This window comes from Geotrypetes seraphini, chromosome 12 (assembly GCF_902459505.1).
Source record: "Geotrypetes seraphini chromosome 12, aGeoSer1.1, whole genome shotgun sequence".
NCBI classification, from domain to species: Eukaryota; Metazoa; Chordata; class Amphibia; order Gymnophiona; family Dermophiidae; genus Geotrypetes; species Geotrypetes seraphini.
In genome coordinates, this window is record NC_047095.1 from 64,637,081 (window position 1) to 64,650,983 (window position 13,903).

Consider the following 13,903-nt stretch of genomic DNA (forward strand, 5'->3'; position numbering starts at 1 on the left):
GAATTCGTGGCCAGAGAATGTAGTGAAATCAGTTAGCTTAGCAGGGTTTAAAAAAGGTTTCAATATTTTCCTGAAAGAGAATCCATAGATCCTTATTGAGATGGCTTGGGGAAATCCACTGTTTACTCCTAGGATAAGCAGCATAAAATCTATTTTACTACTTGGGATCTAGCTAGGTACTTGGGACCTGGGTTGGCCACTGTTGGAAACAGGACCTTCAGTCTGTCCCAGTACGGCAGTTCTTATGTTCTTATGAAGAATGAGCTTATACTGTACAATGCCATGCATTTGCATTTGCTGAGAAACCTTTCATATGGTCTTCGTTAGACATCTGTTATGTTCCAAGGCAGAGTCATAATAGCCGGCCAGTTCTGTCGTTTCAAACCAGCTTTTGCAACACATTTTGCAAAACAAAAGTAACACAGTTTTTCTTTAGAAGAAACAGTACAAATTAGCTAAAGGTCAACAAATTACCATGTGCAACTCCCTTTTTTTTTGTGGTGAGCAGCTAATTTATCTTAAGAACTGGGCTACCACAAAAATGCCATGTTTTCTTCAATATGTCCATTAAATGTTCTGTGCTGCTGACAAGAGAAAAAAAACAACACAGTGAATCCATCAAGATAAGTGTTTGGCTAATTACACAAACCTTATTATACCTTATTACATATTTTTATATTTCATCACAGTGAATACTAGTCTGAAATTTACAGTCTGGTGTGTTTGAAGGTATCTATTGACTTCTTTTTTTTTTTTTAATAAATCTTTATTAATTTTCAAATGTTAACAGTGCCATACAATGAATTTAAACATAAACATTACACAGAACGCACTTTAAATACACAACTAATTCAAAAAAGAATCATTTTCTCCCCCCTCCTCCCCATAATTAATATCTATTGACTTTTCATTATGAGACTATTGACTTTGGCTGAAACTGGCTTTCACTATAATTTTATTTGAAAATCACGGCAATCGCAATACAAGAGGTCCTGGGATGTTCTCACTGACTGAACCCGTCTGGGTTGTGGCTTAAAAAGCCATTTGATGTGTGGTTCAGTAAGGCTTCCCTTTCCTCGTACCTTTTTGACTTCTCCGGCGCGAGCAGGATGCCCGTGTCAGTTCAACCTTTCACGTCGCTTCCTAGGCGCGGGTCCCGGAAGTGACATCACAGAGAGCGCCGATGCCGACGTGGTCGGCAACCTCGCGCCGGGGAGGTATAAAAAGTACAGGGAAGGTGAGGGGCGTGCACACGTGGCAAGGAGACAAGAGGAGTGGGAGGAGGGGTACCGTGCCCTTAGGAAGGCCTGGGCGGACCACATCCCAGCATCCCCTTTACTATGCCATGGGGTTCAGTCTTAGTTAACCTGCATTAGGAACTGAGGACCCTCAATGTATTAAATCATTTTAAATTGCCACAATATTAGATCATAGAGCGGCGATTGTCAATTTATTCATCCCATTTCAATGCAGTATATATTCAGAGGATATTTTGGGTTTTTTTTCATTCATATACCGTACCTTTGCTGTGGGTTCTTCTTTTTTGAAATCTGTTTAACTGGGATACGTTTTGGCTGAGCAATGAGTTTACCGAACAAAATTTAACTGCCCAAAGGGGTTAGAAGAGGGAAAGGTGAAACGGTGGACAGCTCTTGACGGCACCCGGCCAAATGGTTTTGGTTATAGGCACCACATTGCATGGTTTATTGTTTATTAAATCTTGCTGTGCCACCGAGAACTAACTAGCAGATCTAAGCAGTTTACAATGCTAAAATATTGAAAAGACAAGGGCGACAGAGTATGCCAGTGTGGAAATAAGGTCTTGGAGGACAATGTGACACAGTGGTTAGAGCTCCACCCTCAGCGCCCTGAGGTTGTGGGTTCAAACCATGCCCTGCTCCCTGTGACCCTGGGCAAATCATTTAATCTTCCACTGCCCAGGTACATTAGATAGATTGTGAGCCCACCAGGACAGACAGGGAAAAATGCTTGAGTACCAAGCCATTGTGACATCACCAATGAGGCTGGCTCTTAGGCATTGGTGGAATGAGACATTATGACATCACAATAGGAGGAGCCACTGAAAAGTTCTCAGCCCAAACAAGCAAAGAATGGGGAGAGTATGGCGCAGTGGTTAAAGCTACAGCCTCCGCACCCTGAGGTTGTGGGTTCAAACCATGCCCTACTCCCTGTGACCCTGGGCAAGTCACTTAATCCTCCACTGCCCCAGGTACATTAGATAGAATGTGAGCCCACCGGGACAGACAGGGAAAATGATTGAGTACCTGTATGTGAACTGCTTTGAGTGTGGGTGTAAAACTAGAAAAAGTCCCAATCCCTTTCCCTGGTGTCATAATGCCTGCAAGAAATCCAAATATTCAACATTCAAAGAGCTGAGATTGTGATGTCATAATGCCTCATTCCGCCAATGACTAAAAGCCAGACGCATCAGTGATGTCACAATGGCTTCATTGTTCTAGACTTGGCTCACTTCTGATATCGTATTGGAGGAGAGCGTGGCACAGTGGTTAGAGCTATAGCCTCAGCACTCTGGGGTTGTGGGTTCAAATCCTGCACTGCTCCCTGTGACCCTGGGCAAGTCACTTAATCCTCCCCTGCCCCAGGTACATTAGATAGATTGTGAGCCCACCAGGACAGGCAGGGAAAATGATTGAGTACCTGTATGTGAACTGCTTTGAGTGTGGGTGTAAAACTAGAAAAAGTCCCAATCCCTTTCCCTGATTGGCAGAAATCCAAAGAGCTGAGATTGTGATGTCATAATGCCTCATTCCGCCAATGACTAAAAGCCAAACGCATCAGTGATGTCACAATGGCTTCATTGTTCTAGACTTGGCTCACTTCTGATATCGTATTGGAGGAGAGCATGGCACAGTGGTTAGAGCTATAGCCTCAGCACTCTGTGATTGTGGGTTCAAATCCTGCACTGCTCCCTAGGCTGTGACCCTGGGCAAGTCACTTAATTCTCCACTGCCCCAGGTACATTAGATAGATTTTGATCCCACCAGGACAGGCAGGGAAAATGCTTGAAGTACCTGTATGGAAACCGCTTTGAGTGTGTTTGTAAAACTACAAAAAGGCAGTATATAAATCCCAACCTCTTGAATTGCATGACAGTTTCTAATTTGACATTCTCTGATGATAAACCCTGGCAGTACAAAGTAGCAAATGTAGAAATAATGCCTTCACATTAAGATGGAAAAAAACCCCTCCTTCTTCCATGATCTAATTTATCTTAGAAGCAAGATTTTCTTTGTCAGCATCCCTCATCTTCTAATGTTTAAAATATGAATTAATTATTTCTACATTTCTGACCTTTGTAATCTTAATTCGTCATCATTATTGCTTGTCTTCATTTTCTAACATACCCTAATTCATGTTTTGCAATTTAATGCTACTGTAAAAATTCAGAGACATTTTTCAGGACCAGGGGTGTGACATGTTTTACCATCGATATTTTGATTAAGAAGATATTTGAGTTCCATTGTTCAACAAGCGGAGAAAGCATGCATAGCATGGTTCATGGTATTCTTCCGAACCCCCTTTCAAGTAAAAGCATAGGAGCAGGTGTGCTTGGCCGGCGTGCATACTTCCTGTGCATAGATGATTGGGAAAGGCAGTTTGAGAAGTGCAATTCCTTAATCTCAATGTTGTACTTAGTACTGTAGCGAGGGTAGGAGGTGCCTGGGGCAGTAGCACCCTTCCCCCCCACACATCCTCCTGTGCCTCCTTCTCCTTCCCCACCCCTACACCACACCCATGCCCTCTCTTCCCCCCCCCCCCCCCAAACCTCTGAATCTTCGCCAGTACGAGCAGTTTTTCCGGCTGTTTGTGCTGGTGTTGACTTTCTCTCTGATGTCACTTCCTGGCCCTGCGACCAGGAAATGATTTCAGAGGGGCAGCAGGCCAGAGATGTTACTCGCGCTAGCAAAGATTTAAAGAGGTAAGGTGGTTGGGAGCATGGCATGGAGGGAGGGACAGAGAGGTGCCGGCACCGGGGGTGGTCTGCCCCCCCCCTCCCCCACCTTACTGCACCACCAGTTGCAGTAACTGAAGCTTTAAGGAACTGCTTCTCCCATAGAAATGCATTATAGTCTTTTTGAAGAGGTTCATTTCTCTTCCACTCCAAACCACTTCTATAGCACAAAAGCTCTCTCCATATCACCACCTCCCTTTCTGTCATTAGAGCTGCCTTTCAGTCCTCCGACCTCACTGCCTTCCCATTGGCTGCATCCTACCTGCAATCGCTGTTGCTAGTTAATGGAGGAAAGTGGGGCAAACTCACATAACAGGGGTGGGGGGAACAGAGGAACTAGTAGACTGCAATTAAAAATGTACACATTTATCACTCATCTTTTTACTTTCTGGCCATTAAGGTAAAATCCTGCTCACTTAAGAGAGTTGCTCATCCTAAACACTTCTCATGGGGCCCCCCCTAAACAGGTGAACACAATGCACAAAGTTGGACAATGGCTTAATCAGGCCCTGGACCCAGAACGTTAGGGCAGTTGTGAAAGATCCATTTTGCAGATGGGGCAATTTTCATGTGGTGGTAGAGAAGCTACCGGGGATTCGACTTTTCAGCTTGGAGCGGTTTGGGGGAGGGCTGCTGTGTTCGATATGGATAAAGTATTGTGACGGGTAATTTACAGGATGATGGGGCAGTTATGCAGGGGTTAGATGTTTGGGGCAGAGCATTTTGTGGGGTGGCAGGTAATTTTGTGGAGCAGATAGGGAAGTAGTATTTTAGAGTGAGGGGTGTTTGCGGGGCTAGATTTGGGGTACGGGGCAATTTGTGGAGCAGTGTGGCAGTTTTGGTAACCAAAATGTCTAACCTTGACTTCCATGGCTATGTCCACTTTTTTTCATGACACCTTGTGTGTTTCTTCTGTCTTTTTTCAGCACAACCACTTTGCCCTCTCACATCAGGATCATCAACGGCTACATCACGGCCGAGCCTCCCATTTGGTTTTCGAATCGACTAGATCACCGACGCTGGCATCCAGACAAGAGTTCGGCTCAAAGGAGCTTCTCGTCGCCAATTTTAACAAGCTTCATCTCTCTGGCAACAGCATCCTACATCTCAAGCACATTAAGGCCATCCTGACCTCTTCTCTGCTAGGTGCAATATGAGGAATAGAACACAAAGATAATTTATTAACTCGTGGAGGTGTTAGGGGCTACACCTGGACTTTGAACTGAGGAACAAATGCCAGTTGCTGAGTCATCGCTGCCAGGATGCACCCAATGGATTTTTGAAATTCTAAAGCTTTATTGTAACACTGTCTTAACTCTTCTTTTTTAGAAGGATCTTTATTTCCCATAGTGCTATGGGGTTTTGTATAATATGTGTGTTTATATAAAAAAAAGTATATTTATTCTTCTATTAAACTTATTTTTGTTGTGTATATTAATAACATCTTTATTAAAAGAAAAACAAATTGTAGTTGCAGTGAGATAGATAAATTAATTTCTATATGACTTTCTAAGCAACTCTTTACTACCTTGTTAGCCCTAATTAACTTCCCTGGAGAGATATCGAAATGTATTGTATATGATAATTTATAGAGAAAATTATCAAGCATTATTGATTCATGCTCTCTTAACTCATCAGTTTGGAGGCTGACGAATTGCTAGGCTAATGGTCAAATTTCAATTCGCTTTTACCAAAGTATTTAATAAGACACATGAGTTATGCCAATATAGATGAATTTATTCTTCAGAACGCTGGAAACTTCCTAGATGGAACTTCATACTTCAACAATACAAATGAGTTGAGCGATAAAATCGATAAAACGAGTATGGATGTCCTCAAATGGGACAAAGAAAAATATCAGTGTGACAAGTATGGAAAATATGAAAGAAGGTCTCAAAACACTTTGGGCCTGTTTTACGAAGCCACGCTAGCGGCTGCGCTGTGGTAACGGCCCCAAAACCAATAGAGATTTAAAGGGCTTTGGGACAGCCGCTAGCGCGGTTTCGTAAAACAGGGGGTATGTTTTATGATTTTGTACACCGCCTAGAAGGTTGATTGGGCGGTATAACAAATTTTAAATAAACTTGAAAATTTCATGAAGGAAGGAAAAAGCCTCAGACTCCCCACCAATAAGACCATACAGAGTTGCCATTACTGGGACAGACCAAAGGTATGGAGAATATTCACGACATAGGCTCAAACAACCCTTCCAAGTACCATATTCAAGGGCTTTTTTTTTACCAATCTGCAATATGCACTAATGCCTGCTTATCGCAGGATAAAAAAGCGCTACCGCAGGGTGAACTCAGACATCCCGCGGTCGTTTTGACATCGACATTTGCTTCCCTTGAGCTAAACATTACTTATTATTTTATAGTGCAGGGGGTGTCGGTAAGTGCTCCAGTGCTAATGGCCATGTGCTAATGGGGAAATTAGCGCATGGCCATTAATAGGGAAAATGTGAAATGTGGCCAATTTACAACCACGCTAAAAGTTACCTCAGCGCGCGGGAAAGCCAGCCCAAGTCACTTTTCAGCACAGCTTAGTAAAAGGGCCTCTCAATTTTAATAAACGTAAAAATAAATTATATTTTTACGCTGGATTTTACTACATGGCGCTAAAAGTTTTTAGCGTGGGCCAGCGAGGTAAATGCTCTGACGCTCATAAGAATTCTAAGAGTGTCGGAGCATTTACGTCGCCGGCTCGCGCTAAAAACCTCTAGCACCGTTGAGTAAAAGGAGCCCTAAATTAAAAAAAAAAAAAAAAAAAAATGTGAGAGACAAAATATATATTGAAAAAAAAGTCACTTCGCTTCAAGCAATTGTCACGGCCCCACTGACGGTGGCCAGGGCAGGATTAACCAATAGGTCAAGTAGGCACGTGCCTAGGGCCCGAAATGGTCAGGGAGGCCCGATGAAAGAGGGCATCAACACTGTTTTTTCCAAGCAGCGATGGGCACCTCCAGCATCGATCGGCAACGTGCCCCCCCTCCACCGATTAGCAACGCGGGCCCCACCCTGATCAGCAACGCGGCCCTCCCCCCCCATCGACGGAAAGTAAGATAAGCAAGCAACGCGGGTAAGAAAGGCAACGGGAACTGTAATTGTGCAAGCGGTGCTGCTTGCCCAAAGCTTCCCTCTGACGCAGCTTCCTGTTCCCGCCTGGGCGCATGGTGGGGTGGGGCGGGGAAGGGGGCTCAGTGTATTGGGTGCTTAGGGGCCCTCGATGAATTAATCCTGCCCTGACAGTGGCCCGTGTTTTGCAACTTGGCTGCTTTATCATCTGTATGGTTCAGACAGAACTCCGTGTATGTGAAAGTGTAACAACCACTGGCAGAGAGTCTGAGGCTTTTCTTTTTTGGGTTCCTTTTATTAAGATGCGCTAGCGGTTTTAGCACACGCAGCTTTTTAGTGCACGCTAAACCCGCGCTACGCGGCTAGAACTAACGCCAGCTCAACGCTGGCGTTAGCATCTTGCGCGGCCAGCAGTTTAGCGCGCGCTATTACGCGCGTTAAACCGCTAACGCGGCTTCGTAAAAGGAGCCCTATATCATATGACAATGATAATGAGACTTCCAAGATCGTATTGATTTGACCCCCCAAATAGATCTCCAAAATTTAAGTATCAAGGGACAATAGAACACTAAGGGCGGCAGTTTTTCAGGTAGCGCGCGCTATAGCACGTGCAAATCCTGTCCGTACACTAAAAACGCTAGCGCACCCTACATCAAGATGACAGCACTAGACTTAGAACTACCGTATTTTCACGCAGATAACGCGCACCCGTGTAAAACGCGCACACGGGTATACCGCGCAGAAACCACAATTTTATGTACAAAAACTTTTGTATACCGCGCTCACGGGTATACCGCGCATGCAGCCCGACTGTCCTTTCGCCCGCCCCGACTCTCCTCTGGCCACCCCGACTCTCCTTTCGCCCTCCTACTGGTCCACATGGTCGGGTTGGGCCCATGTGTCTCAGGCCGCGCCCCCAGGTGGGACCTAAGGCTCCAGGGCCTATTCTGATTGGCCCACGCACCTTAGGCCCCATCAGTAGGCGGAGCTTTGGGACGGATGGGCCAATCCGGCCTCATTCCGTCGTTGGCTGCCTGCCGGACAGGCGGGTTTGGCTCCCGTCTGTCCGGCCAACTACCAAAGGTACGGGGAAGGGGGGTGGGGGTGTCGTGGGGGTCGGCCAGGGGGGTCGCAGGTCGGCTGGGGGGGGCGGTCGGAGGTTCTTGGGGGGGGCGGTCGTTGGAGGGAGGGGGGTTTGCGTCGAGGGCAGGAGGGCCTGGGATCCCTCCTGCCCGTAATGTAGTGCGGGGTGGGGGTCGCCGTGGCCAGGAGGGTTTGGGCTCCCTCCTGGCCCGATATTGTCGGGGAGTTGGGGAGTCGGCCGGGCAAGAGGGCTTGGGCTCCCTCTTGCTCCAATCGTGGATGCGGGTGCGGGTGGGAGCGCGTGCGAGCGGTCGTTCGGGGTGGGGGTGCGAGCGGTCCTGCTGGGGGGGGTGAATCGGGCGTCGGGCGGGGTGGGAACTATGTAAAAAAAAATTTTGTATACCGCGCTCACGCGTATAACGCGCGAGGGGTATGCGCGGTAGGTAAAAACGCATATAACGCGCGCGTTATATGCGTGAAAATACGGTATCTAGCTTTTGTAATCTAACAGGGGTCCAAAAATGTCTATGCAACAAAAAAACCCATGTTTGTCTCTTGATGCTGACGCTGTACGTCTCATCCTCCAAGTCCATTCTATGATTGTATATCTTCAGGAAACTTTAACGCCTGTCTAAGGGCCAATTTTACAAAGCCGCGGCAGTGATTCTCCCGCCTCAAATGCAATGAAGCCCACAGGAATTGAATGGGATTCGGTGGGTTTGCAAGGGGGGGGAATCACTACCGCGCTTTCTAAAAGGGGCTCTTTCTTTGGGGCACTTTTAGGAAGCCACAGCAAAATCTGGGTGTAGCATATGCTAACGCAGGACTTTCCCATATTCTAAGCCCATAAATATATGTTTTTATCTGGTCCTGTATCAATTTTCTCATTAGTGCACACAATTTGCAAAAAAAAAAAAAAAACCCCAAACCAAAACAAAAAGAACGTGGGCGCCCTTACCACCGTCTATTTAGGAAGGTGCTATCTGCTCCTAGGCTAGGTCAGAGTTATCTAGTTAGCGTAGTAATGTGAACGTACTAGGGCCTAGATTCTATAAATGATGTCTAAATTTAGGCACCTGGATTGGCGTGCCGATCTAGGCACCTAATTTAATTTTCTTAATTGGCTTAATCATCGCTGATAATTGAAAACACCATTAAAAAACTATTTAAAAAAAAAACATTTATAAACCATTAATTAGATGGTGAGCGCCTACCACTTGGAGGTGGGCGTCTGCACCAGTTAGGGGCAGATTTTTGGTGTGGTTTGACTTAGGTGCCTAACATACGTTGGTGCACTCACGTGGGCCGAGAAAAACGTGGCCTAAATGGCAATGCACCAAAGGATGCAACATCTACCAGCACTCAAGATCACACACGCTCAATGGCACCCAGGAGTGAGGCACCATTTATAGAATCGGGGCCCAGATTGATAACATTTCTACACCCATTCCCTGTCCATGATGCACCTCCTTTTGGAAAAAAAAAAAGTTTTAAAAAATTAAATAGTGTGGAGGAGGTAGTCTGGCATAGTGGTTAGAGCACCCTGAGGTTTTGGGTTCAAACCCCGCACTGCTCCCTGTGAAGCTGGGCAAGTCTCTTAATCCCCCAGTGCCCCAGGTACATTAGATAGATTTTGAGCCTGACGGGACAGACAGGGAAAAATACTTAAGTACCTGAATAAACTCATGTAAACTGTTCTGAGCTCCCCTGGGAGAACGGTATAGACAATTGAATAAATAATGTGTCAAGTTTCAGTCTCTGATAACCAGAGCTGGTATTGTGACATCATAATGCCTCATTCCACCAATGCCTGAGAGCCAACCTCATCAGTGATGTCATAATGTCTTCATTGTTCTATACTTGGCTCACTTCTGACATTGTATTCCAGGAGAGTGTGGCACACTGGTTAGAGCTACAGTCTCAGCGCCCTGAGGTAGTGGGTTCAAACCCTGCACTGCTCTCTGTGACCCTGGGCAAGTCACTTAATCCCTCACTGCCCCAGGTACATTAGATAGATTGAGAGCCCACCAGGACAGACAGGGAAAATGGTAGAAGCATCTGTCAGTAAACACTTTTTCTCACATTAAGCCTGTGTTGGTCCTTGACGCAATTTAATAAAGGCACATGATGTGCCTATCATAAAACGCACTGTCTCCTATTCCTTTACAAGTTTTTCAACCAAAACAGGCTTCGTACTTTCTGATACCTCTGATAAAAATAGCTAGAACCCAAGCTATCAACTGGGTATGGGTCTGACAGTGCCCAGTTGGACCTCTAGGCCCATTTTAGAGGAGGAGAAAGAGAGAGTTCCAAAGATCTTGTCCAATGCGTAGTTTTTATGCTTCTCTGATTCATCTTCCCTCAATGTCCATTTTAGCAGTAAGAGGAGGCAGCACTGCTTTATGATTTCATCTGTTACTGCCTAATGCCACCAGCTTCACAGAAGATAAGTATAACGTGCAGGTTAATTAGTTTGAATGTGGTGGCATGGGAATTAAGAAGGGCAGACCATGAGAATGTGAAGGAGAAAAAGGATCACAGTATAAATGTACAATGACATGTGGGAATGATTGAAGAGAAAGGATGGTGCTTTAACACCATCAATGTCTCATCAAGCAATAAAAATGCAAATTAAATGTTTTGTGGATTCTTATTCAATAAAGTAGACTTCTTGTCGGTATGGTAAGGGATATGGGTTTGCTTCACCGATCAAAGTCTTCATCAGTGTGGTACCAGCCCTATGCCACAAAGTGACAAAAAGATCAGATGTACCCGTTTGTACCAGAATAACCACCAAAGAACTCAAACACCTCCAGCGAGTCCAAAACTCTGCAATCCCCCTCCTATACGATCTCAGCTACCAAGACCCCCATCTCTCCAGCCCTTCATGCAGAACACTGGCTTCCTGTCGACAAATGCTGCGCATTCAAAGCCCTTGTAATGGCTTATGAAAGATCCCACCATCACCCCCCACCTACATCACATCCAAGCTACATCAGTACTCCCCCCACCCGCCCTCTCCGCTCGGAAGCTGAGAGATGACTATGCATCGCCCCAGGAAGATCTCTCCAACTGGAAACGGCACATAAACAATTGTATAGCCACTTTATCCCCCAACCGTAGAACCAACTGCCTGCTCGGATAAGATTGCAAGACTCGTTGACGGCCTTTCCGATGAACGGTGAAGACCTTCCTCTTCAACTGAACAGCTCCAACCTACAGGCTCCTCCATTCTCCCTTTCCTATGGTTTCCTTGTTTTGCAACAAATATTTTCTTAAACTTCTGTAATTTCTTCTTTAACTACTATGATTGCCTTTCTACATCTGAACATGTCCTTGCTACCGTGAATGTCTTGTAATTTACTATCAATGTCCTTTAGTAACCCGTTCTAAGCTCCCGGGAGAACGGGATAGAAATTGAAATAAATAAATTGTAGTTTAATCCAAGAAGTCAAAAGGCTACAAACAAACCGCACAGTACACAAGACTATGTTGTAGGCTGGTGTTTAGATTTATGACAGCTAAGGACTCGATAAGACCCCTGAGGAAGGCATTTTTATTATGCCGAAACACGGCCTGGGTTGGGTCATTTGTATTTTATACATTATTCGGTTTTTATCTTGTGGGTCACTTTGTGGATTGTTTCCATTTATTTATTTAAAAATCGATCTACCGCCTAAAAAGTCTAGACAGTTTGTGATTATTTGGATGCTGGTACATCCGATCTTCTGTTCCACAAACGTTTTGTTGTTTTGCTGCTTCATTTCCTTTGTGAAACCTTTTAACGGTATTTGGATTTTGTTGTTTTCTTTTCTTTTCAAAAAATCGGGATTTACTTGGATTGACTCATTTGATATATATTGAATGCAGAGGGTATCTTCAAAAGACCACATGGGAGAGCCTGAATATTCTTATTTGATCTGGGTCATAAAGTTCCAATCGAGCAGTTGGTAAAATCATCCATATTGCCTGAAGAATGAAAAGAGGCCAATCTAATACCAATTTTTAGAAAAGGGTTCCAGGGATGATCCTGGAAATTACAGACCAGTAAGCCTGATGTCAGTGCCTGGCAAAATGCAATAAAAATAAATCCAACCGAATCTGCAGGAAAACCACCGGAACAGGAAAACCAAACAAAAACTGCAGACAATGTACACGATGCAGGCAAGAATTTATTGTACCAAAGTTAAAATGCAGTAATATAAAAACCTTTTTACCAACCAAGGGAGACCCAACACGCCTTCGTCAAGGGTCCATGGTAAACGCAGCGTTTTCGGCGTAATACACAGGCATTTGTTGTTATCTTCATTTTTTGCGGTACATTGTATACCTTATTTACCATGGACCCCTGACGAAGGCGTGTTGTCCGAAACACGGACCGTGTTGGGTCTCTTGGCTGGTAAAAAGGTTTTTATATTACTGCATTTTAACTTTGGTACAATAAATTCTTGCCTGCATCGTGTACATTGTCTGCAGTTTTTGTTTGGTTTTCCAGTGCCTGGCAAAATAACAGAAATTATTATAAAGAATACATTTACTGATCATACAGTAGACAAACATGGTTTTTAATGGGGCAGAGTGCTCACCAATTTGCGCTAATTTTGTGCGTGCGCTAAAAACGCTAGCGCGCCTCCGTAAAAAGGAGCCCAAAGAATATTATAATGTCTTTGCATCACTCCATGTTCAATTCCGGTCACCGAATCTCAAAAAAACAACAACCCTGATATTGCAGAATTAGAAAAGGTTCGAAGAAGAGCGGCCAAGATGATACAGGGACGGAACTCCTCTCGTATGCGCAAAGACAAACGAGGTTAGGTTCGGGTTCTTCAGCTTGGAAAAGAGGAGGCGGAGGGGAGATATGATTTCCAAAATCCTGAGTGGTGAAGAATGGGTAACAGCAGATCAATTTTTTACTAGGGGGGGTCAATAAAGTTACATGGTGATACTTTTCAAAGTGAATGGGAGAAAATATTCCTGCCCTTATGCAGCCACCACTGGCCAGTGTTTCTTTAAATGCTGACTGACACCAGCTAAATTATCTCTGGATATTCAGTTGTGTAAGAAAAATTTGGCAAAGTTCTTGGACTCCAAATGTGCCATGCCCAGTGATCCTACAAGACTTTGGCTAGGAGTAGTCGGCTCTCTCCCCACCCCCAACACTATCATTCCAAGCACACCTGGTGTCAGGAACTGCAAATCACGTGCGAACACTCACTGTGAATTTGCAGGGACAAGCAGAGTGCAATGCCAGCCAAACCACCGCGCCTTTGATGCGAGCTCATGGAAGTGGACTCCTTCCTGGACCAGCAAAATCTGCAAAATTCACTAGGGCTGATAGTCAGCCAGCAGCGGTCAGTGTTTCTTTTAAATGCTGCTAAATTAACCCCAGGTATTGTAGGCCGGGCCCTTGTCCAGGCACTAGCACTGACTATCTGGTGTTAATTGCACTGGCACTGGCTACCAGAGCTTATGAGGGTCCCAGACAATATTCAAGGCACAAGATAGCTATGTGGGCCCTGGCTAAATAGCTGGCACCCACATAGCTCTCAATTTGGTGCTTTAGCCCCTCCAATCCCCCTCCCAAATTAGCCCCTTCTTCTGAATCCCCTCCTCCTCCCTAGCCAACAATTGCAAGATGCCTCTCATCCCCATCCCTGGATATGGTTACCAGAGGTCCAGATTTCCCTGGACCTTGTGAGGACAGGTCTGGGGGTCTGGACGGCTTTTCAAAACCCGGCACTTTGTCCGGGTT

At 45.1% G+C, this 13,903-nt stretch overlaps 1 protein-coding gene across 1 annotated transcript in view; it reads left to right on the forward strand.

The window, feature by feature from the left end:
* TRABD2B (TraB domain containing 2B) overlaps nucleotides 1–5,464 on the forward strand; it is a 422,910-nt gene extending 417,446 nt beyond the window's left edge. Inside the window, exon 7 of the mRNA XM_033917188.1 lies at nucleotides 4,921–5,464. Coding sequence (XP_033773079.1) covers nucleotides 4,921–5,125 — 205 coding nt within the window. The 3' untranslated portion in view covers nucleotides 5,126–5,464. The remainder of the gene's footprint in view (nucleotides 1–4,920) is intronic.
* Nucleotides 5,465–13,903: the final 8,439 nt, after the last annotated feature.